Here is a 26,158-nt window from a genome sequence, read left to right as displayed (position 1 = left end):
TCTTTATGATCTCAAAAGGCCACAGCTATGGGCTGTCCCACTGTAAACTGATACTGTTACACTCTCTTGGATCCTTGCTACCACCATAGATATTTGTAACTAATTCTTTCTCTACTTGGTACCTTCTTTATAGCATAACCAATAACCAGGTGTGTGTACAAATAAACAGTATTTATTTAAAGAACAGATGCAAATAAAATATAAAAAACAAGTTCACTCAGTATGTTATTTGTTCAAAAGCTTCCGGTTTCAGCATAGCTCTTATAGTGCTTCATATGTTTCTCAATAACTTCTCAGAAAAATTATCCTCTAACAACCTGTCTAACCTACCCACATCTACCAACCCTCTCCCATTCAAAGCTAACTCCTCCCCTCTTCAGATTATTCCCCAAACCAAAAAACAACTCCTGATCCTACTCTAAAACTGTCCAAGTGTCAAAACCTCTTGCATTCGCTACTATAACATACCATCCCCATTCACCCAGCCAATCAGCAATCAGCACACTCCAACATTCTACTTACTCACTTCCCCTCCCACTCCCACTTTACTTACCATAATATTGCTAATACACACTCACTACACATTACTTTATTTATAGTATATACCAATATATAAGAGGTAAAACATAACATTTGTATGTTGCTTTTTTAAAAAGCACTTTGAAAATAAATGTGACTTATGTCATTTACATCTTTCTCTTTTTCTGTGACTAAGTACACTTCTTGGAAGGACAATTAGGTCCTGTTGCTGTTTTGCAAGGCCTCCCAACTGAGAGGAATGACTGGCAGTAGCAAACTCCCATTAGCCAAGCAGCACATGCAGAAATGAGTGGGGAAGAAGCAAAGGGTGTCAAGAAAAAGCCATAGGTTACTGCCAGAGGTCAGCAAGGTTCTGGGAACCAGAAGCCCGGAAATGAGTCAAGGACTCAGAGCTGGAGGGACCAAACCAGGAGTCACACAAAAACACCAGAACCAAGAAACCTTGTTGACCGGGCATAGTCACAGCCAGACAAGGAATTCTTTTATAGTCCTGTCTGTCCAGGAGGCCCAATGGTCAGACTTAGTGGGTGAGGCCTGAGAGTACTTCATGGCCAGTCTGATGTTCCAAGCTGCAGTTTCAATCACTTACTAGATGGGGCAGACACACAGAACCAAAGGCTCCTGCTTCTGGCATTAATAGCTCCTGATGAAGAGGGACTGGATTGTGCCTTACATTTTAAAGAGTAAGCACAGATTCACTCTTTGACTTTTTCGATTATAAAATTTTTTTTTTGGAAACATTATTTATGTTGACACCATGAATGGTTGACAAGAAAATCATTAAGATGTCACAAAGAGGCTATAGCAACATCTGATGACAGACAATGGATGAATTGACAGGGAAAATGATTTAATATTTATAGGCTTAAATGAAACATTCTTACCACATGTGGCAGTGATAAATATAATGTTTTCTCAGTGCCAGCTGAGTCATTACTAGAGCTAACTGGTAGATGCAAATCAGAAGCGGCCAGTGTGGTAGGGCAGAGTTGTTGTCCCAGAGTCATCAGAGTCAGCGTACCTGGACAGGTCTGGGGCGGGTCAGGACAGTGGCAAGGTTGGGGCAGCATGGACACACAGGTGGGCCAATCTGGCTTTCCTACTGATGTGTCCTGACTTAACTACTGCCCTGCCCTGCCCCATCCAGGTAAGCAGCTAGAACGATGATGTTGGGATGATGGACCTGCATCACCACATTGGCTGCTATTGGTGCAAATGAACTGTCACATTAAGGGTTCTATTGAGGTAAGCAGTATAATGTCAGAGAAGGTTGGCACGCAATATTTCTTCCACAAAAAGGGATTGCTGGTTTCTCTCATGCCCTGCTCATAGAAGAAGTTGCAACAATATTCTGTGTGAACTCCCTCTGATGTTATATTGCCAAACATAGACACACACCCCATGTGAACGGGTACTATTTACACCCACCAGACTGCTCTGACACAATTTCAGGTATTGTCTAAAATTTTCATAATCTACAACAAGATATTTGATGGCCATGCGGGCACACAAATTGCATAGTAGGGATCAGTCCAGGTGGCAAACAGGTGCACAAGACACAAAAGTCACGTTGCAGCCCTTGACTTCGGATCATGGGTAGAGCAATCCAATGGAATGAGGTTGGAGGAGAGTATCTATTGTGCAAGAACTACTAAATCCAAGGCCCTGCTGATTTTGTGCTGATGCTGACTGGTAGGGAGCAAATATAAAACCAGCTAGAGGGAAAACAAGCATGCCAGCTCTATGGCCGGCGTATTTTCCTTCTTTTACTTGGGTGTGCGTTCGGAAAGTAGGAGGGCTTTGGATCCTATACCTCTCTCTCAATCTGTCCCCAATATGCCCCCTTTCCCTCTCAGCCACCAACACAGCAACAGCACTGGAGGAGGGATGGTCATGGACAATTCTTGGCTGCAACAAAGAGACCTGTGAGACAGACCTCCTTCTCTATTCATTGACCTCATTCTGCCTACAGAGAGGGAGGACCACAATGTCCTATGGCCTCTGGGACACTCTCCTAGGGGGCATAGGATTGCACCCTATAGGTTTTTCCACTGCACCCAGGGCAATCTTGGGGGGTATGGAATAGGGGTGACCACCATGGGCAACACATTTTGTGGGGCCCCATGCCTTAATATGGCACCAACAGCAGCAGCCACAGTCCCACTACCTGGGAGCATGTCCCATACACTGACCAACAGCTGGCTAGCAGCAGGTGGGAGCCGCACATTTGCCCAGAAGCCCTTATTCATCAAAGGCAGGTGTGGGAGGAGCAGCATGCCTGCATTCAAAAGGAAGGATCTGGGAGTCTAAATCCTGAATTCAGCTAGCTCAGCAAAGTTTATTTGCTGTAAATCAAAGATCACTGCAAGTAATCTTAAACAAATGGTGTTATACTAGAGGACCTGCCATGAATTCAGTTAACAGTGCAAATAACGTCTAGTGCACTTTGCTCTTTTCTATTTCTTTGGGTGAGAGGAAACTCCTCACTAAGATCTCTAACTACTACACTACCGTGGCTTTTAGGGCTCTTCCAGATATTTTCTGTCAAGAGTCAAAACATGGGATTGTAGATTCCTCATCTCCTGGTTTAGTTTCAGAGGCATATTTCACCTGAACAAAAATGTTATGGGGGAGTGAGAGAGACACAATGTGGTTTGCCCTAGTTCACCTACCTCTCTTTGGACAGCCTTTAATATACACCCCGGCTATCTCTTAGATAGGCAGAAAGCATCTTCTTAACAATAGCATCCCTGCAGGGCTGGCACCAGGCTGCCCCGGGTTCACAGCTCCTGCCTGTTCCACCTACCTCTCTCCTGTATTCTGCTGCTGTGTGTGCTTGGCTGCCATAAATCAAGATGGCAGCAGAGGCTTCTCTAAGGGGCTGGTGCCTCTGCCACCATCTTGGTTGATGGCAAGCCTGCATGGTATGCTATGTGCATGTACTTGCCTGCCATCAACCAAGATAGCGGTAGGGGCATCAGCCCCTTAAAGAAGCCTCCGCCGCCATCTTGTTGCACACAGCAGCAGAACACAGGAGAGAGGTAGGTGGAGCTAGCGAACAGGCAGGCGGCCTGGAATCCCCATCTGGACCCTGCTGTGGATCACGGAAGGGGAGTGCTACTCTTCCACCCTAATGTGGGGCCCTTCAGGGGGCCCTTTGGGCCACAGGGGCCCTTGGCCATGACCAGACCTGGCCACCCTTTGGCGCCGGCCCTGCATTCATGTGGTAATTCTTGGCACAGAGAAAGTCTTTTAAGATGGCACAGCATTGGTATTGTAGGTTTTTAAACATTTTAGCTGCTTGGTTTTAAATGTGCTATGACTCACCCTAAGATGGAGCAGACTATAAACTAAAGTAAATCATTTCCAGGCAAAACTCACCTCTTTATAGCCAAATATGATACGCCCATCATTGAGAAGTGCTGCTTGAAAAGTGAAGCTGCCCAGATTGTAATTATCCTGTAGATGTACATGATCCCACTGGACAACCAATGCAGTACCTGTCAATTCCAGAGTTGGGAGAAGGAGAGGAAAATATTGCAATAAATTATAGGGCAGCCATTCAATAAAATCTGATAAAATAAAAATGTAACTGGTAGCAATATGATTACTAATACTTTTAAACAGGCCTTACAGTAGACATCATTTTTATCAATTGATCAAACATGTTTAGCCTGGAGAACAGAAGGTTATGAGGAGACTTGACAGAGGGGTGTTCAAATATCTGAAGGGTTGTGATGCACAAGATGGAGCACACTATTGCTTGAGAGGGCAGGATGGCTTTAAAAGAGCATTAGAAAAATTCACGGAGGATAAGGCTATTAATGGCTACTAACCATGATGGCTACGTTCTATTTCCACAGCTGGAGGCTGTTCTTAACTAATAGGTGGGAATTTGCAGGAAGAAGACTTCAGTTAAACAGTAGGTGAAACTTTCTAATAGTGAGAGCTGTTTGACAATGAAACAGGCTGTTCCAGAAGGTGATGGGTTCTCTGCTGGAGATACGTAAGCAGAGGGTGGACAACCATCTGTCAGAAATGCTGTAGTTGCATCCTGTATTAAAGATCCTGCATTGAGCAGACATTGGACTAGATAACCTTAAGTTTCCTTCTTACCCTATAATTCAATGGTCACATCCACACCATATGACTTTATCAGTCATGTCTTTCCCCAAAGAATTCTGGGAACTGTAGTTTGGTAAGGGTGCTGGGAATTGTAGCTCTGTCTCATAATAACTATCAGCACTTTTAACAAACTATAATTTGCCTGAGCAGAATGAAGTACAGTCGCTCTGGACTAGTCAGGCAGGCTCCTGACAGACTGATAGCTCCTCTTCCAGGAGGAAGAGTTGTCCCTCTCTCCAGACTTTGCCCTGCCTTGGTCAGTTTAGGTTGGGTCTTTTCTGATTGCATGATAAAATCCCGTCTGTTTACTCCTTGTGTTTTTTCTTCTAGTTCTCTGTGTCTGTTATTGTTACCACTCCTTTTCTCATTGTGTCTTAAAAAGGCTGCAGGAACTTCCTCTTGTACTGGTCACAGGGGTTGAAAAGACGCTAATCTTTAAAACTCTGCTGCTTCTTTTGCATCTGCAGCTGGCAATGTGCACAGAAGTGTGCAACTTCAGGGTCATATCCCCTTCTCCCAGTGTTGCCAGTGGGCAAGGGAGTGTTGTCTCTAGATAAAGGGTCATACTTGAATTCCCTACTGAGTGAGAATTTCTTAAGTTTGTTTCTTGGATGAAGGAACTGATTGCCCAAGAGGTCAAATCCTTGCATGAGGATCATAAAAGGAAGCATAGAATCAAGTCTAAGCATGGGCAAAGGAGGAGGCGATTCAACAGATCTTCCTCCTCTCACAGGTCAGAGGGACCCCTTCTGCCTCAAGGGCTTCCCAGCATAGTCAGCAACCTCCACCTAAATGCACATGTGCAGAATCTTCTCCAGGTTTGGGTGTTGCCAATGGTGGTCCTTCACAGACCTCTTCCTCGGCACTATAGGGCCCTGCTGCTTCATCCTCACAACCAAGCCATCAGGGGGTCATGGCCTCTGCCATTCTAGCAGTGGCTCCTGCATCAGCTACAGTGGCTGAGGATTTAGACAAGAAGCGGAATGGTGTAGAACCTGGACGTTTTCCTGCAGGTGATGTAAAGGTGGGGTTGACTGCGGGTGGATCTGTTTGCCCCTCAGGACAACCGTCAAGTTCCTTAGGAATGTGTGTCTGGGTGCCATAGCAGTGGACACTCTGGACAGGATCTTAAACCAGGGTTAAAAAGTGGTTTAAGATCTTCAGAAGGCAGGAAGGAAAGCTCAACCCAAAGATGGCATGCACAGCTAAAAGGCTCATCAATATCCCAGGTTAATAAGCCAATATATGGATATATCTGAACCAAAGCGCAGAGTATATCTGAGTATAGCATTTTATTGGATAACATTTTATACCAAGTATTTGACCTTTGGGAGCTGTACCTAAAGTAAGTAAAGTATATAGTAGCACTTTGCACACTATCTTGATGAGGTTTATTAACCTCAGGCATGTTCTGACTCTGTATGAAATATGACACTAAGCAAACAAAAGTTGCTCTTATTTCATTTAATGTACCAAAGGGGGCATATACTTTTGGAAGACTAGAGAACTGCCTTTTTCAGCTGATGAAGTTAATTGAGATTAATGATTTCAATCAGATTTAGGGCTTTAACCTCCTAGATGGATTATAATATTGCGTAATGTTTGCCAAAACAATCTACCAATAATATTTTAAACCAGAGGTTCCCAAACCGTGGTCTGTGGACCACCAGTGGTCAGCAAGCTTCATTCAGGTGGTTTGCAGCATGTCCACATTAATACTGATTTTTCATTGTATTTTATTGCTTCTTTTATTTCTTATATTTTATCCCATTGTATTACAATTTCAGTTATGTGACATTCCAATTGTAATACAATGAAACACAATATAGGAAAAGGAATCAATAAAAATACAGTTAAAATGTAGCATCCAGTACAGTGCATTACAATTGTATAATTACTACAAAAGGCAGAAAAGGCATTAAATGGTTCGCCAAGACCATCAGTAATTTTCAAGTGGTCTCTGGAGGAAACCATGGTCTTTGACTTAGATGAACGGCTAACCAAACTTCTGAGAGCTAAATATTACAAATAGTCTTCAGTGTTTATTTTCCTACAAAAGAAAAAAGGGAACAGAAGTGAAAGGATAGTCTGACAAAAAGATTAATATCTACCATTATCAAAGTATCTGACAGTTGAGTTTCTTGATACACTAGGGTCAAAGTTGGCCATCAAAGGTGCAATGTATTGCGTAGCTGTTAGCATTCGATGCACAACTTCTCCTGTATATATGAAACCTATAATAAAGAAACAAAACAGCAAAATCATGTCAGTCACAGCTGAAAAGTTAATATATGCCAGAGTTAATTAGGTGTTGCCACAGCTTCAAACAGTTACTGAAGAAAAATTAATCTCTGCACCAGGTTTTAATAATGAATCAAAGAACTGCCAAAGAATACAGAAAAAACACCATCAAGGCCAAAATAATAGATTCCCATGATGAACAAAAGTCAGAGGCCACATTGTTAGGGAAATAATTAGTGGCAGTTTTTATTTATTATTATTATTATTATTATTATTATTATTATTATTATTATTATTATTTATTAAATTTATATACTGCCCGACTAGCAATAGCTCTCTGGGCGGTGAACATGGCAATCAAATGGGGTATTCATCAAATGGGGTATTCAGGCCACTGTTGAGAGGTGGGAAAAACATAAAGCCTGTTGAAAACATTACATGTAAAACAAATTAAGAGACTTTCTGGTTCACAGTTAAATCTCTTACACTGCAATCCTATGCATGTTTGCTCAGAAGTAAGTCCCACTTTGTTCAGTGGGACTACACTAACTCTGCAAAGTGCATCCTTTTTACTTTTGTTTGTGTGCAGCAGTTTGCTAATTATTCCACAGTAGCACTCACAAAAGCATTTGTCCTTTTCTGCTTTACGTTCTGGCTCATGAAGTCACATCCTGAATTGTACAGAGGTACAAAATTTTAGTGCCAAGCAGAAAGCTGTAGTTCCCAAGCGCCCAACAATCAACTGGCTGTCAGGTGCTTGGGAAGAGGTGCCAAAGGGACTTTTACAGGTGGGCAGGTAACCCATCTGTCAATCATCTGATATCATCATGATGTCAGGTGATAGATAGGTGGGTTGTCCCTTCCTCCTGTCAGATTCACATTCACTGTTTCATCTAAAGCAGGGATGGGGATTCTGTGGCCACTTCAGTTGCTGTGGGACTACAGCTCCCATCATCCCTGAACACCGGCCATGCTGGCTAGTACTGATGGGAGTTGAAGCTCATCAACAACCAGAGGACATATTCCCCATCCCTGGTCTATGGCAATGCAGCCATATCTCATCAATGCTGCAGCTAGGTTCACCAGGTAACAGCACATTTGCAGTTTTGACTAAAACACCCTGCTCTCTCAGAAAATGCCGCACTGTGGGTTGTTGCCGCCCTTCTTCCAAGGATACAAGAAGAAAGGAAAAGAAAGGGAGAGTGAAAAGATGGATAACTAAGCCAGGAAGCATTTCTAGGATCAAACGACAACTCTAGTCATGCTTCAGTACAACTTGGAAAGAAACACAGGGTAAGTTCAAAGCATCCCACGGATTCAAAGCTTGAACGGACTCCTGCTGAACGGGATATTTTATCATTTTCACTATTACCCCAAGTAAATCGCAAATGTAAACCAAGTGTATTCTTGAATAGGCTTGCAGAGACATTTGGCAAGCACCAGCTTATATTGTCTATGACCCAGTTTTCAGATGGTTGTATTTGGTCTTTGTTGATTCATTGTGGCCCAGGGAGAATGTTCCAGACCTACAGTTTCCTGAACTACTTAATCTTTCCTTTGTGGGAGGGGTTTTGGCATTTCCGGAAAAGCTCTGCAGCTTGAAACATAAGACACTGTCTTCTAAACTGCTGGAGTAAATCAATCAAAGTATAGCATGAAAAGTTATTAAAAGGGGGATTTAAAAGCATATTGTATACCTTTATAAAAAAATTTAAGAGCAGGAAATAAAATCTGTGAAAAGCACGGACTGATTAGGAATGACTTGCTGATATGTGCATTTAGCACATATGTCCCCTAATTTAAAGGACCTTCTCTCATTCTGCAACATAAAGTAACACAGGACAAAGCCACTATCCACAATGGCTATGCTCTGCCTCCACCATCAGAGGCAGTATGCTTCTGAACAACAGTTGCTGGAAACTGCAGGGGGGGGAGTGTTCTTTTGCTCAGGTCCTGTTTACAGGCTTCCCATGGGCATCTGGTTGGCCACTGTGAGAAGATGATATTGGACATGGGTCACTGGCCTGATCCAGCAGGCTCTTCTTATGTTCTTAAAGTGCATACACCCAATGATATAGCAGTCTGCAGCATTTCTTACAATTGATGGTTTGGAATGGATCCAGGTAATATCTCACTTGTTGTGCATGTGAAAGAAAAAGGAGCCACACCCTGAGATTATCTGCGGAAAGGCTGTGTGAAAAATTTGTTAATGTTTGAACCTTTTTGATCCAGATTTTGTCTGATTTATGAAACTGAACAGTTTATACAGTTCCTGATGGAGAGTTCTCCAAACACAGCAAGCCTAGAAAACAGTAGATTACCAATAGAACAGGAGAGTGGCTCCCCTTTGTTTCATTTTCTTTAGTGGTTTCCTCCCTTTTTCTTCCTGCCTTGTTCTGCATGTCCAAGAGAGATCTGAGTTTGTCAAACAACAGCCCACCACAATACCTGCTAAATGATACAGGAAGTCATAGGGAAGAGCCATACCTCAGTGGCAGAGTACATGCTTTGCATGCAAAAGATCCCAGGTTCAATCCCCAGTGTTTCCAAGTATGCCTGGGACAGACACAGACTCTGGAAAGCCACTGCCAGTCAGCGTTGACAATACTGAACCAGATAGATCAATGGTCTGGCTTGGCATAAGGCAGCTTCCTAGGTTCCTAACTTCTGAAGGGGTGTTTGAAAAGCAGTTTGTGACAACAGCATGGAAGTCAATCACAGGGAGACCCCCCCTCCAAAGAAATCCCACTTGGTGAACCCAAGCCAAATCATTAGCAACCTCACAGCCTTCCTCTCCCCATCTGAATGCATATAAAAGTGGGCTCTATTCAATGAAAGTTTATACTATAATAAATGTATTAGCCTTTAAGGTGCTCCAAGATCTTTGCTGTTTCTCCCCTCCCCAGATTCTCTGGTTTCCCCCCCCCCTGTCCATTTCTGAGAAGCACTCTCCCTACACCTCTGAGTTAGCAGGCTGAAGCGTAAGTGTACTGATCTTCTCTTAGGTCATTCTTTTAAGGTCAGCTGTTGTGCCCCCTTGCATGTGCCATTGCCTTCTGAGGCAAGGTTGGTGGCAACATACAAGAGGGCTTTTCTGTGCTGGTGTGTGTTTCTGTCATTGCAAAACAGTAACGAAACCAATCTGATGTCCCTGACACTGAGCCTGCACCATGCGGAGCTCATTGCTGCCTTGCCCAACCCCTTCTCCCTCCCAGTAACCACCAGTGATGTGCAATGTTCCAGAGTCAGGAGAGCAACCCAGCACAGCTCTGCTGGCTGCTACTTGTGTCTTATATGTGAACTCCCTGGCCCAGGAGGTTAAGTTCTGTTCCTCTTTATTTGTGTTCCGCTAGAAATGGAAAAGTTCCCTTTCTGAACAAATGTTTCATTCTTAATGTATTGATTGCTGGTGCTGCTCTTTGTAGTTTTTGCAACCAACACTCAGGATATCTGGGAGATGCACACTGAACTCAGGCAAGCATTTCAGATTTTTTTAAAGAAAAACACAATTACTTTATTATTGAACACCTCTTGTGAACATTAAGATCTCATAAAAGAAACAAAGTCCTGAATAAAGTCCTTGGTCCTCGTCTTCTTGCTGCTCAGTCCCTCCACTTTTGCAAGACCCTGCCATGTGGTGTGGTGGTTAAGGTGCTAGACTATGACCTGGGAGACCAGGGTTCAAATTCCTACACAGCCATGAAGCTCATTGGGTGACCTTGGGCCAGTCACTGCCTCTCAGCCTCAGAGGGAGGCAATGGTAAACCCCCTTTGAATACCACTTACCATGAAAACCCTATTCATAGGGTCGCCATAAGTCGGGATCGACTTGAAGGCAGTCCATTTCCATTTTGCTTCAGGCAAAACTGGATGAAGACGTAGCTTCCTGAATATGGGCTTTGCAGGCTGCCAGATATCCTGCTCTTCCTAGCTGTTCTGCCCCTGCTGGCTCTCTCTCTGTTTATCCTCCTCTCTCCCTAAGTCCCCCCTTATCATCCAGCAGCTCCAGCTCCATGCTTTCCCCATCAACCCTTTCCTTTCCTTTCCCCCAACATTCTATTCCACATGACAATCATTGATATGAGGACAACATTTTGTTAAGTTGTGGTTCAAGGACTGCATTATTGTTGTGTTTATAGTTGCTTTTTTTTGTAAGCTCCTTTGAGTGACTCTTTTGTGGAGGAGAACATCAGGGCATCCTTATGTATTTTTTAAAAATAGTGAGGTCTACAAGTTGATTAGGTTCTCTGGGAATCATAGGATTTAGAGGGAAGGACAAATGGATTGAAAAACTGATCTTATTAAAATGTATACAGGTTTTGCATTGACTTGCACTGTAAGAGCCTAAGGCTGCAATCCAATACACACTTACCTGGGACTAAGGCCCATTGAACCCAATGGAGCTTACTTCTGAGTAGACATGTATTGGATTGCAGCCTAAGTTGGTAAAGCTCCATAACCTCAGAGTTGTATTTCAAACCTCCCTAGGAAAATAAGCTGTTTGTTAAAGAAGAGACTAATTCATTTAATACAATTTAGATAGTGCTTGACAAAATCTGATGCTAAAAATTATGCCAATATAGGCTGTGCTTGGTTAGCTGGAAAAGTAACTACACCAGCCATAACTGCACCAATGAAAGGTTTTGCATGACAGAGGCTTCTACTGGGCATGGCCATTTGAATGTGCAAGCCAATTTGATTTTATTGGTTAGGTATAAGTGTAAATAATGCCTTTTAAGAGATTTGAGGTCACTTCTTCCCCTCATCCTAAAGTGCTCAAAGACAATAAAAATACTGCTTAGGAAATCACAAAATCTTACAGGCTTCCTCATAGGTTTCTGCTGAAAATGCAGTAATCGGCAACCCAGGATTTGAGATACACCCACTTGCTGAGCTCTTCCAAATGTATCACCTTTCATTTTTATTTAAACTGAGAAAGTGCAAAATCTCTACTAGGTGTATCTATCAGAAAATAATTCCAATGTAATTGCAAGTGAGGAAAGCAGTAGAACACAAAGTGTATGAAATTTACAGGATCATTCTGATCTGGCTTATTAATTAGATAATTCTATTTGGTAGCCATATCTGACATACCTTATTAGTATACCAGATATCAGACCTACAGCATGGCTTGAGCACGGTCCACAAGAACTTTCTGCTGCTTTGAGCTATAGTGGCTGAATGCAGAAGCTGTACAGATGCTGAGCAGAGCAACTATTGTCTCTTCCAACCGCTAACATGTTGAAGTTGGCCACAAGAATCAGGCTATTTGTCAAAGAAGACAAACCTTTACCACCTTATGGAATGTGCATCAGAGGCAATCCTTCAAGACCCACCACCTCACATATGGAATATACCCTCCAGAGAAGCTCACTGGCATCCACTTGGATGTCTTTTTGATACCTGGTGAAGGGTTTTTTTAAAAAAAATTGCTTATGCATACAAGCCTGTTGAATAGTTGGTGTTAACTGCTGTTTCATGGTTTGGCCTGGTTTATTGGGTAGTTACTGCTGTTGCTCTGTTTTATGTTGTTTTATTGTAACTGTGCCGCAAAGCTCCTACTTTAATGCAGGGATGGATGAATCAATCTATTTCTGGCCCATGCTGCTTTCAAACTTGTTCATCTTTAAATCCCTTCCATCTTGCTTCTACAGGAATCTGCATTCTAAAAATGCACATGAAAAATTGCATATATGTATGCTGTCAAATTTTCTTTCCCCCCCTCTTTTTTTGAACTGAGAACTGTAACTGAATGAAAACGAACTCTGATGGCTATTTTCTATCTCCACTGTCAGACACAGGGGTGAACAGGCAGTTATGGTCCCTACTATAATGGCAAAATCACACAAATTGCTGGGAACTGCAGGAGAGGAGAGGAGAGTATTGTTGCACTCAGGTCCTGCTTGAAAGCTTCCAATAGGCATCTGCTTGGCCACAGTTTTGCCTGATCCAGCAGAGCCCTTCTAATGTATCATTCAGAAAAGTGTGAAATCTGATAGACTGTGTGATTTTGCCACACAAAAGTCAGAGGTTTCTACACACACACACACCTCCATCCACACAAGCTACAGACATTAGCACAGTTCAAGGACACATTCCACCCAGCAAAAGCACTTATTTTGCTTATTTTTATTTCTTTATAAAAGTATTTATATACTGCCCTTTCATAAAATATCAGGGTGACATACAGCAATATTTTCTATATTTTTCTTAGACTGCCATCATGCAGCATGGCGACAGCCATCTATGGCAGCAGGTGGGCTAGGAATGGTGGGAAGCAAGCATGGTAAGCGAGTGAAGTGATGGCACAGCAAATAAGCAAGGCAGATGGGGAAAAGCTATGGGGCCAAGGCAGGTGAGGAGGCAGCTGCCGGGTGAGCCATGGAGGAACAGTCAGGATAGGCCAGGGCAGCTGTTCCTGTGTAGCTTGCTTCAGCTGCAAATGAAATCTCCTTTGCTTTCCTGTTTCTCACGGGAGAAGGTCTTAAGGTGGGAGGAGGCTTGGCCAGATCTAAGGGGAGGGGAGTTTGGCAAGACTTGGCATTCCTGGGGTTAGGTGCTGCGGTTAGTGCATGAAGCACACAAGGGTGGAAACCTGTAGTAAAAACATAAAACCCATTAAAAAGCAATACAAAATGATCATTAAATCACTTGAGAAAGGCATACAGCAGGACTAGTGAGGGGTATGGCCTGGAGAGTGGAGGGTGACCTGGGCACATCACTGTTCTAGATCATACTCTGTCAGGACCAGCAATCTGGTGATAAGCAGGTGTCATCTTTACAGATTTGAACTGCAAAGCACACAGATAGCCAAGCAAGTGAGAAGTCAAGAAGTAGAGGTACAGGGTAACCTGGGACTACAGGAGTCTGAGAGCAGCTCAGTCTGTATCTGAATGGTAAGTATTTCAGTCTGAGGAGCCGAGCCAGAGCCAGAGGTTTATAAAACCAGATGGTCCCTTAAGGCTCCTGATTTCTGCCAAACTGGTAGTTCCAATATGACCTACTGGCCAATTCTTGTTTAAGTCAGGATGATTTTTTTATAAAATTGGTCAATATAACCTGACTTGTTACATTTAAGGCTTGACCTTTGGCAGGGGGAAGGCGGTAAATGGTGCCTACTAAAATGGCAAGATTGTACACTTGTTATGATGTGGTATGGAACCTATGTAATTTTGTTTTGGCTCATCCATGCTCAGATAACCCACAGAATGAGTGTCACCACAGAAAAAGTATAAGTTATATTAGAGGATATCTAAAGGACCAACTCATAAATTTATTAAAAAGAAAGAAAAACTGAGGAAATCTGTCTACACCATTTTTCCATAATAGAGATAAGCTGCCTTGAAAACAGAGTGGTGGCATATAAGTTTTAACAACATTGTCTACCTCCTCGCCCTCACGTCGGCATACTTTTCCATTGCACCTAAGGAGAAATACACATGAGAACCAAACTCATGAGGAAGGGCCATAGCTCAGTGGTAGAGTATCTGCTTTGTAGGCAGAAGGTCCCAGGTTCAATCCCTGGCAACTCCAGGTAGGGCTGGGAAAGATTCCTATATGAAACCATAGACAGCTCTGGCCAGTCAGTGTAGACAATACGAGATCAACAGACCAATGTTCTGACTATGTACAAGGCATATTCCTATGTTCCTACAGTTGCTAGAGTGCTTTCCAAAGATGGATCTTCTTCTACAATAGCAATAATCTCAACCACTAACATTAATATTACAAATATATTATGTTGACCTCAGGGCTGTGGAGTCGGAGTCAGAAGCAATTTTGGGTGGAGTCGGAGTCGGTAGAAATGTACCGACTCCAGCTTCAAAATAAAAACATATTATAACAATATATGGTAAATATATCATTTTATACTTATATTTTATACTTTTTTATTTTTCAGGAAAAATATTTGTAATTTTGATTGACAATTTTTTAAAATATAAATTCACAATGTCAAAGAAGCTTCCCATGAAGTCAGCTGTATTTGAGCATTTCACCATAACTCAAGATGGAAAACATTTTGTGTGTCAGTGTATGACACAGGACCCAGGTGAAGACAAATACAGTAAATTTACTGTACAGACTACAGTAAATTTGTTTTTACTAGTTAATATACATTTACCATTTATGAAGGAGTCGGAGAGTAGAAAAACAGAGGAGTCGGAGTTGATGGTTTGGCATACCGACTCCACAGCCCTGGTTGACCTCACCTAATGGGAAATATTGTTTTGTGTTTGGCCTTTCCCAAGCAGTGGGAAGTGCTAGACACCATCTTCTGGAATGCTTTGAATGAAAACATCTCTGAAGATTTATGATGTCTTGCTAATTTGTTTATTCAACAACATACTGGTTTAGCTGGAATTGCATGGAGTGCAAAAGCCGCCCTGGGCTCCTACTGGGAGGAAGCGTGGGATATTAATTAATTAAATAAATAAATAAAAGCAAGCACACAGGCAGGAGGTGCTTACCTTAAATCAACATCAATTTAGGTTAAACCAGTTCTCATCATGAGCAACCCTTTTTTGCACTGACAAAGGATTACTGCCAGAAAGTTAAATCAGCTAGTGACACAAAACAAACTCACTATTTGGTGGAAACCAAGTTAAAACTCTGCTAGAACCCAGGTTTGCTGATTTCAACTTTTGCTCCAGATGTCTTGGTGCTGATTTCAATGAACTTTGTATTTCACAAGGATAGAGATGTCTTTCTACACCATGTTTTTAACAAAGTATGTGATTACAGTTTTTCCTGAATCCTGATACTGAGAAAAGCCGTTCTTGATGGCATGAAATCAGCTACCTGTTCACTTCTACAGGTATTATTCCTAAGGAAGTAACTTAACCTGCTCTCTGATATGTAGATAAGCATGAATAGATTTGCTTACAATTTCATTGTATGTTTTCATACTTATCGACAAGTTGGATTAATGCACTTCTCCAAGCATAAATTCACATCTTAGTAACAACATCCAAGCTACAGAGTATGCTGATGTATTTTCTGATATAATTTCATAACGATATCATATAATTGAAATGCTGCATATTATGTGCAGGAATATTGTAGTACTATATTGCATGCAAATGGTATGTTCAGTAGTATTTTGAGAAATGCTGATAATATTTCACAGATTAAGTATACAATAAGTATATATTGACAGTTATAACATTGAAGTTAGAACTTCAAATGCATAACAAAAATCAAAGCAGTGATAAGACAAACAGATTTCAAAATGGATTCTGGGAGACTCCTCATCATGTTTTTAAAGGAAAATGCAGATGAAATATATTTTAAATGGCAAAGTTAAAATTACAGTTGAGTAGAAGTTTATGACCAAATAATGGTACAGCTTGAATTTCAGTATGATTATTTTATGTCTAAACTTCACTGGATGCTATCCAGTGTAGCAAAAGAGAGAAAATGCATACAGATCCTGGGTACCAAAATAACATATATATTTTGGGTTTTAAACAAACAGCAATGGTCAATTTCCTATGAAACTGCTGTAGTTAAGAGCAGGCAAGAACAGTAATACAAGGTCAGCTCCTTAGATTAAAAACTTTCCAGTCTAAAGGCTTCAAGCCATAAAATATTCCAGAACATTTTTTTTAAATCTGAAAATTAACTATTGTGTTGATAAATGGAACCTTAAAATAATGTGTACCATCTATGTTACATTGCAAGACAGCAGTTTCCCTTTTATATATTCCTGCTCAGACATTCATTCAGTCATTCTAGAACAATGGTGTTTTTGCAGACAGAATTCTCTTTAAAAGGTTAACAGTAGCCTTACTCATATGGGTGATTTGCCAGCTTGAGTTTGGGCTCATGAATTTAATGCAATTTAAGTGCAAGTGTACATTACATTGGGAGGGTGCCTCATTCAGCCTAATTCTTATTCTCTCTAATTCACATTGTCTTTCCTCTTCAATTGTTTCTTCTGCATCCATCCTGTAGCACTAGACACAGTAAACCTGCTGAGAATGTGGCTTTTTTGTCCCAGGGGGCAGATTACAGCAGAACTCAGCTGAGACTTTTATATGTAATCAGTAAATGAGCCAAAGGGAGTACAAGGAAAATAATATTCACTGGGAATCATGCTACACATATTCATTAAGCAACTACAAAGAACGTAAGCTTAATTTAAAGAATTCACCATCAAGAACAAAAAAAAAGACAAAAATCTTCTAACAAAATTTACCCTTGTTAAAAAATGCAGATTTTCTAAACCCAGAAGTTAATAATATAATTATTACTTTTAAATAGTTGGTGTATTTATTATTTCTTTGTTGCTTCAGCAAGGAATGTTAATTTGGACTTCACTTCTACCAAAGGACTGCAATTTGGTGCTCAACAATGTACCTCTGGAACAGTGCCATCGCTTTTGTAATTACACTAAGATTAGTGAGTTGTGGAACAAAAAGATAGCAATGATTCCACATCCTTAAGACAATCTAAGAGTAAAAGAATGAGCTTGGAACTCACACTCAAGATTGGGGAAGAAAAGTTCTCCCATGCTCTCTTATATTGTTGTTTCCAAACAGCCCAGTGAGTCCTTTTTGCTTTCATTCAGCCGATTACCGCTGTTTATAAACCCCTGTGCTTGGCCAGCAATACTCACATCACATAACATCCTTGCCATGGCAGCATACAGTCGTCACATATGCTGTCGCACTGGGGCAATCCCTATGGGCTTGTCTGATGGCTCATCAAGTCTTCGCATTGTGCTATAACAGGGTAGGGAACCTCAGGGCCAGGGGCCAAATATGGCCCTCCAATCATCTCTATCTGGCCCTTGGGGCTCACCTCACCTCACATCCCCTCTACAGCCACATCTCCTCTCCCTAGGACCCGTCCCTCACCAGCCTTGCTTTGCACCCTCCTTGAGCATCTTTGCCTGCATGGAATATGCCCTTCAACTCTGATAATGAGTTTGCTTTGCTTGGATGGAGGATAGAAAGGAGTGTGGAAGTGTAGAAACTAGCTTATTGTACAAGGGTAAAATTTACATTTGCCCCACCCACCACTAGCATGTGGCCCCTAGGAGGTTGCCCAAAAGGGAATGTGACCCTTGGGCTGAAAATTGTTCCCCACTCCTGTGCTATAAAGCTGGAATCTATATTCCTTTTATCTTTTGAGAAGGATGCCTCTGAGAAAATAGCACACACAGGTCACACAGATATGTAGGATTGTCATCCCAATCAGCTGATCATTCAAATTTTGTCCATTGACCCATCAGTTATCAACCTACTGTTTGACTGCTATCAAATATTGTCAAATCTTTCAGGGTGTAGATGACAGATTACCTTTTTTATTTTATTGCGAGATATTTGCTAGCAAGAGAAGGAGTCAGAGGCAAATCTAGCAGCACAGTGAAACAACCCACTGGGTATCTGCTGTTAACAGCAGGCATCTGGGAACAAAAGCAGACATGAATGGAAAAGGACACCGCCTAGTCCAGCAGTGAGAAATCTTCGACTTGTGGGTCTAATTTGGCATGCAGGGCCATTTTGCCCAAGCCACACTCACCTGCCCTACACTTCATGTCATATCAAGTGTGGAGCAGGTAACGATGCAGCCCCCTGCAGAAGGCAGCGTTTACAGGCACTACCTATCAATTGATATTCCTTTGCTTATGTGGTTTCATTTCAAACCATGCAAGCAAAGGAAGAGGGATTTGCAAGTCCCGACAATCTGCTGACTGGCAACACTTGCAAGGCACCCACTCCTGTTGGATCAAGATCAGAGAGACAGGTTCAAACCCCCACTCAGCCATGAAGCTCGTAAGATGATGATGTTCGGCTTTTCCCAACCAGGCACTTTCCATATGTTTTGGACTACAACTACCATCAGCCCTGACCATTAGTCATGGTGGCAAGGGCTGATGGGGCTTGTAGTTCAATATATTTGGAGGGCACGAGGTTGGGGGAGGCTAGCCTAACCTGACTCACAGGCAGTTGAGAAGATAAAATGGTGGGAAGGAACAATGTCCATGGGGAGGAAAGCAGAATAAAAATGTAATAAAATCACTCCTTTTTTTACTGTTTCACATCATCAGCTAATTGTGTTTGTAATTAGCACAAGTATCAAACTTATGTTCTTCATTATTCTCATTATGTTAGTGCTTTAAAAAATACTTCACCATTATTTGACAATCTTTGAGCAGTCAACTGATCAAACTTTTTAATCAGTCAAATGTCCAGCCTTAATTGCCTATTTACGTATCAACCTACATTACAGTAAATTAATCTAAGATGCAAATCCCACCTAACCTCATCAGGGTAGGAATTTCCATTGCTTATCAATAAGCTATCTGAGTGTTTTTGACCATGATACCTACAACCCTGAGCTACCTTCATGTATTCAGTTTCTGAAGGAAGTAACCATGTTTGTCTGTTGCAGGAAACAAAATGTAGATTTTTATTATTGATTTATTTATCATTTGATATATCCCACCCTTCCTCCCAGCAGGAGCCCAGGGCGGCAAACAAAAGCACTAAAAACACTTTAAAACATCATAAAAACAGACTTTAAGATACATCAAAACAAAACATCTTTGAAACATTTTTTTTAAAAAGCTCTGAAGACATCTTAAAAAAGAAAAAAACCAAATTCATTATGGCACAAGCTTTCAAACTAGAGTCAGGGCCATACCATTAAGACGCCCTATCAGGTGGCATATGTGAGGGGTGGGGGAGCAGAGCAGCAGTGGTGTGTTGGGAGAACAGAACAGTGTGTGCCACCTACACCCCCTAAGCTAGTTTCCTGCTCTCAGGTACAGTGGAGGATGATGCCCAACCACAAGTATTGAAGTAAATTTCAACAGCCAGTCTGGTTGCCTTCTGGATATGCAATGAGGAAAGGACATCATCCTGCCTTTGCCTCAGGCAGCAAAAATGCCCCCTTCGTTAAATACATCTAGTCTATGAAACCTTAAGCCATAATAAATTTGTCAATCTTTAAGGTGCCATAATACAATTTCTTACTTTTTTCTTTAATGTAGAATTAATGTAGAATTAACGTAGCTCATTAACTGTTTTAAATACATAAAAAGAAGGGGAAAAGCCATTTATTCTTGCTAAAGAAAATGATATATAGAAAGAGCAATGTGTAAAGTTATTTTCACCATATAGCAACAAAGACAATAATGAGTGTGAGATGTGTGATGGCAAACTGGCTAGTTGAAGAGTTTACAGTTGAGAAATGATCAAGTCAACAATGAGGAGGTGACTCCCTCCCAATCCTTGTAAGTTAAATGCCAGGATTCAAGTGAACCAGTCAGTGTCTCAAATGCTTAACAGTTCTCACAAGGTCCTAGTGTTGAAAAAATGAAATGGACTGCCTTCAAGTCGATCCCGACTTATGGTGACCCTATGAATAGGGTTTTCATGGTAAGTGGTATTCAGAGGTGGTTTACCATTGCCTTCCTCTGAGGCTAAGAGGCAGTGACTGGCCCAAGGTCACCCAGTGAGCTTCATGGCTGTGTGGGGATTCAAACCCTGGTCTCCCAGGCCATAGTCCAACACTCTAACCACTATGCCACACTGACCAACTTACATGCAGCCTCACTTTTCTGGCATTTATTTGATGGGGTCAGTTACCAGTTTGTGAATCCCTTGACACTTTTAACACTATTAGTGTAAGCCCTACTAGAGAGACAACTTGCTGAATAAATATCATCCAAATACTCTGTGTGCTAAAAATCAAGTATGAAAACTGGATTTGTACCTCTGCAACCCAGTGTAGTAAGAATGTATAGAAATACAATTTGTATTATAAGTGTTCAAGGCATTTACGCTGATTATACATTCAGTGTACTGAATTATGCAACCTGAAGGCAATTCCAGACAAATAGCAAGACAGATGGCCAAAATGTGTTGATCTTCCTACAGCCGTGTTCACAATATATACAGTGGAGACTGGTGGCTCCGATGTCAGTGGGGCAGTGAATCTGCTCCAAGTTTTAGTCTGAACTTTCAAGGAGCTGTCCAAAATGTCAGCACACAGTTCACACTAAAACCTGGAGCAGATTCACTGCCTCACTGACATTGGAGCCACCAGTCTCCACTGAGTGTGTCTGTCTGTCTATACATGTATGTATGCTGCAATCTAATACACACTGATTGAAAACAATGAGACCTACTTCTAGGAAACATGTAGGATTTCACTGGTAATCTTGTAACTGACCAGAAGGAATACTAGAAAAGGAATATATTTAGTTCTACAGATAGGAATTGACTTGAGAAAGCATTCAATGAATGAGAGAGTAGCAAGTCCAACAGTGCTTTATGGCATCCAAAAACCATGTGACTCTCCTTACTCTTATGCCAAATGTGGGTAATGTAATCATATGGTAAGTTACAAGCAGTGGCAAAGCATCTATGTTTTCTTCCAAGTGAGTACTGTGAGATTAGAGGGTTCATGCAAGGCTGTTTCCACTTCCCCAGTCAAAGTGTAGGTTACAAGGTAGTTACGGCTAGACTTAACACAGGGTAATTATGACATGTAGTTATAGCACATATGCCACAAAACCCCATTTGTTTTCCATGCAAAGAAAACATTTATTTCATAAAGAATCAGAGAGCGGATCTGTTAACCACAGAAGAGATCAGCAGCAGGCTCTGTGATCATGTACTTCATCCCCACAGCACTGCCCCTTCATAGCTACTAGTCATGATGGCTACATATTATTTACAGTATCAGAGACAGTATGCATCTGAATACAGTGGCTGTGACACAAGTGGGAGAGGGCTGTTGTATTCAAGTTCTGCTTGTGAGCTTCCCATGGGCATCTGGTTCGCCGTTGTGGGATCAGAATGCTGAATAGATGGCCCTTTGGTTTGATCCTCCAGAGCTCTTATGTTCTTACAAAGGAATTCTCCCTTCCTACCTTAAGTGAAATTAAGGGATACACTGGCAATTATATTAGCCATGGTTTTCCACAACCAGATTTCTTAAACAGGCTTTGAAGCTAGCAATAAACTTGATTTAAGTGTAAAGCTCTGAAATAACACATCTTTTTAAAAAAGAAGCTGCAGCATGAATGTACTCGGGGGAGGGGATGTTTCACCCCACCCCCTGCTTCCAATAACTTAACCATAGTTAAGGAACATGCATACCATTCCACAATGGGAGGTTTCAGTACCATATCTTCTGCATATTCGTGCCTCCTCACTTGTGCTCCAGACTCCTATGACATCATGGCAGCTCAGCAACACCAACACAGGTGCAAACAGCCCATATTCATTTGCCCTGCATTCAGTTAAATGGAGTGTACTGGCAGAGAAATCTAAACTGGCTCTAATCTGGGAGGGGAGAGGAGAACAGCTAAGGGCTGCATATGGATCAGACCTAATTAGCCTTTCACCTCATATTAAGGAAGGAACAACTCTGCATTTCTTTTGTGGTACTATGCCCATGTATTCCACACCTTATGGAAAGCAAAATATGGACTAGGAAATATTTTGTGGGGGTGACTTTTGTTGAATGTTGGTGCCAGTTGGTGCCAGTTTAATGTTGGTGCCAGATTCTGTAGAATTAGAGCTCTGAAATAACACATACATATGGGCATCATTTGGAAATCCAAGATCTGAGGCACCACATTCGAAGGCCCCATCCACACTAGACATTTAAAGCAGTATCAAACCACTTTAAACAGTCATGGCTTTCCCAATGAATCCAGGGAACTGTAATGTGTAAAGGGTGGCAAGAGTGGTCAAGAGACCCCATTCTCCTCACTGAGCTACAATTCCCTGGAAAGTGATTGACTGTTAAACCACTCTTTGTAGATTTGTGAGAACAGGAGTCCCCTAACAATTCTTAGCACCCTTTACACACTACAGTTCCCAGGATTTTTTTGGGTAAGCCACAGCTGTTTAAAGTGGTATGATTCTGCTTTAAATGTATAGTGTGGATGGGGCCTAAACTGAGGCAACCATTAGGATTAATATGTACCTACTCTTGCCCAAAATGCAAAACAAAGGATTTCACTGTGGAAATCTATTATTTTAAAACTGGCGGGAAATTACTGTTCTAAAGTGAGCTGATGGCAATTTATATCTTGGGCCTCAACTGCATCAGCCTTGGTTACATGCCCAAATGTAATCAGTGGAAGCTGAAAATAAACAAACAAGGCTAAAAACAGCAAAGAGTTTTGTGGTACCTTAAGAACTAACAGATTTAATATAGCATAATATTTTATGGAGTAGAGTCCACTTCATCAGATGCATGAAGTGTAATTTGCCATTACAGGTATATGCTCAGACATGGGGAGGACGAGGAATTGTAGGCAGTAAGGTAAGAGAAAAATTAAATGCAAAATGTACAAAAAGTGACAATTCAATTTAGAGCTAGAACGTATGCAAAGTAAGGACAATGTACCTTGTGATTATTTGAAACCAGAGCCCCCAAAATGGAGGTGGCATCCTCTTTCAATGGATATTCTTGAGCCTTGCCCCCACTTTAAAGGCACTTCTGGTCCCTATTTGCAACATTATGATCACATAACTTGTATGCACGTGTGATGTTCCTATATTAATGTATATATGGTAAGTGTTGGTTGTTTAGAAGATACATGGTAAGTGGAGTGAAAGAGGAGGGGGAGTGAATGGGCAGTAGAATGCGAGATGATTGGCTGAGTGTTTAAAATGGCTGAACGTATAAAAGGAAGAGTGAGAGTGGAATCTGAGAGGTGATGAAAGTGAGTGGGTTGCTTTGGTGGGTTTTTGATAGAGTTGTTTGTCAGGAGAGCGTGGAGAAAGAGAGGGGTAGAGTTCGGATTAGTATTGAGTAAAACCATATGCTTATGTGCCTTAAGAAGAAATTTTGTTAATCTTGTTAGCTTTGTTATCTTTAATAAATACTTAATTTGATTTACCAAAGGCCTAATCCTTGGCTGGGGTTTCACAGACCAGAAGGGAGGGTAAGGTAATGACTAAGGCTGAAGGGGAACTGTAACAAATGGTGGCAGCGGTGAAGAGAATAACAATACCAGTATTCAGAGTCTCTGGGAATACTAGTATTAGGACGTGACTGGTGGTTGCCTAGCAGGGGGATCTGTTGAGATCTGTGCTAGAGCGGGGAGAGAAAAAATAAAAAAGGACAGTCCGGACTGGTGGAGTCCCTGGTGGTGCCTAGTGACAGGCAGTAGCCACGCGCAGGTAGGAACCTGACAGGGAGAGCCAGGGAAGGGCGTCACATGTGGTGGTAGCGGTGGGATACGAACAACAGATAATCCAGATACGAATACTAGAGAATCCAGAACAGTGGTGTGGCAAACAGAAATAACAAAACAAGATTTCTTGTGAGAGTGACTGGCAAAGAGTGTGTGGCAAAGAGTGAGTGAACTCAAACACCATGGCTGAATACATAAAAATGAAAAGAGAGGAGCTGGTGGAGAAGTGCATAACATTCAATTTACCTCACGAGGGGTAGATGAATTGAGGGTAGCACTTATAGGATTTGCAACTGCCCAGCAAAAACAACCTGTCAGAGAAGAGACCCCAGAAGGATATTTAAGCAATCCCGCTTATATAGAGTACTTGAGAGAGAAGTTAAGATGGGAGCATGAGTTGAAAACTGAGAGATTGAGGATGGAAGGTGCAGAGAAGGAAAAACAGAGGGAGTTGGAAATTGAGAGAATGAGATTGGGGTTTGAGTAGAGGGAGAAGCAACGAGCATTGGATGCTGAATTACAAGTAGAAAAGTTAAAATTTGATAGAGAGAAATTTCACTCTGAGGAGACAAGGAAAGACAGAGATGGAGCAAAAATAAAAATTACTCCAAAGGACTTTGCTGTCTATGAGCCTGGTCAAGATCCTCAAATTTATCTCACAACCTTTGAAAAGGCAGCTCAGTTGTGGGGGCTACCTGAAGCTAAATACATGCAGTATTTATCAAACCTGATCAAAGGGGAATTGGCAGAAGTATACCAATATTTCCCCTCAGACAGGCCCTTCACCTATGCTGAATTCAAAGAAGCAGTGTTTAAAAGATTCAGACTGGGGCCTGATTATTTTAGAAAGCTTTTCAGAAACTGCCAGATACAGACAGGGAGGTCTTTCGTGGAGCTGGGGGCAAAACTGATGGACATATTTGGGAAATGGCTGACAAGTGCAAAAGCTCAGTCTGTGGAGGAGGTGAAAAACCTCATGATATTGGATCAATTATACCATCAGTTACCACCAGAAATAAGGCTCCTGGTCAAAGACCGTTCCCCTACATCGGTGCAGGAGGCCGCAGAGATGGCGGATCACTTCGCCTCCAACAGAACTGGCTGGGTGGGGAAAACATCAAGAGATTTTAAACCCAGACCATATAACGCTGGCAGAAGGGATGTGGTACCACAGAGAGTGAGTCCTCCAGTAAAATCTGAAGGGCACAGGACACCCAGAGTGGATCTGTGTACCCTAAAAGTGAGGAGAAATTATGCTACAAATGTGGTAGACCGGGGCACCTACGTTTTCAATGTGAGGTTGCCAACCCCATTAGTAATCCTGCTCAGACAAGGGCAGTGAAAATAGAGCCCAAGGCTTTAGAAACAGCGAAAAAGGTTCAGTTCTGCCAGATAAACTGGACAGAAGTAACAGACCTTGATTCAAGTCTGAGAGAGGAAGTGAGTGTACAGGGGGCAAATTATTGGGCATTGCTTGATACTGGTGCCGCTCAGACATTACTGAGGCCAGATTTAATAAAATCTGAGGTAATATTACCTCAGGAAACTGTGACTATCCAAGGAGTGAGGGGTCAACCAGAAAGTTTGCCTGTGGCCCTGGTGGAAATGACTTGGAGAGGCCGAGAGGGCCAATATAAAGTAGGCATTAATGCCCAGCAACAAGAACCAGTAATACTGGGAAGAGATGTAATGGGAGCCCAAGGAAAGATATATGTAGTGACCAGGCAGCAAATTGGCAGAGAAAAAGAAGCCATATTAAGGGGGGCTGAAACAAACAGGGTGGAATCTGTTAACCAGCCTCAGGTCACCATAGCAACCACTAGCAGGCCTGCTGAAGGAGACAAACTGTATCAAGTGGTCTCTGATAAGAAAGAAGCAGAGCAATTCAGGGAAGAGCTGCATGAAGATATAAGTTGGAAGCAGATAAAGGAACAAGCTCTCACCCAACAGATTCCTTTCACTGACAAACTGAGGAATCAAGTTGTGTGTGAGAATGGGATTTTATATAGACTGTGGATGCCTGCTGAGAGAAAGGGTGAATGTGAATCAGTGAAACAAATGATGGAAGTGGTGAAAGAGAAT

The 26,158-nt window shown here is 41.8% G+C and overlaps 1 protein-coding gene across 7 annotated transcripts in view; it reads right to left on the bottom strand.

The window, feature by feature from the left end:
- PLXDC2 (plexin domain containing 2) overlaps nt 1-26,158 on the bottom strand; it is a 326,726-nt gene that overhangs the window by 81,048 nt on the left and 219,520 nt on the right. For all 7 annotated transcript variants that reach the window (XM_061586483.1, XM_061586489.1, XM_061586486.1 and 4 more), the window contains 2 exons: nt 6,777-6,899; nt 3,922-4,040 (listed from right to left, as the gene is read on the bottom strand). In XM_061586483.1, coding sequence (XP_061442467.1) covers nt 3,922-4,040; nt 6,777-6,899 — 242 coding nt within the window. The remainder of the gene's footprint in view (nt 1-3,921; nt 4,041-6,776; nt 6,900-26,158) is intronic.

The sequence above is a fragment of the Rhineura floridana genome, chromosome 10 (assembly GCF_030035675.1).
Source record: "Rhineura floridana isolate rRhiFlo1 chromosome 10, rRhiFlo1.hap2, whole genome shotgun sequence".
NCBI classification, from domain to species: Eukaryota; Metazoa; Chordata; class Lepidosauria; order Squamata; family Rhineuridae; genus Rhineura; species Rhineura floridana.
Note: the sequence above shows the minus strand (reverse complement) of the source record. Positions and strands in the feature narration are given on the sequence as shown.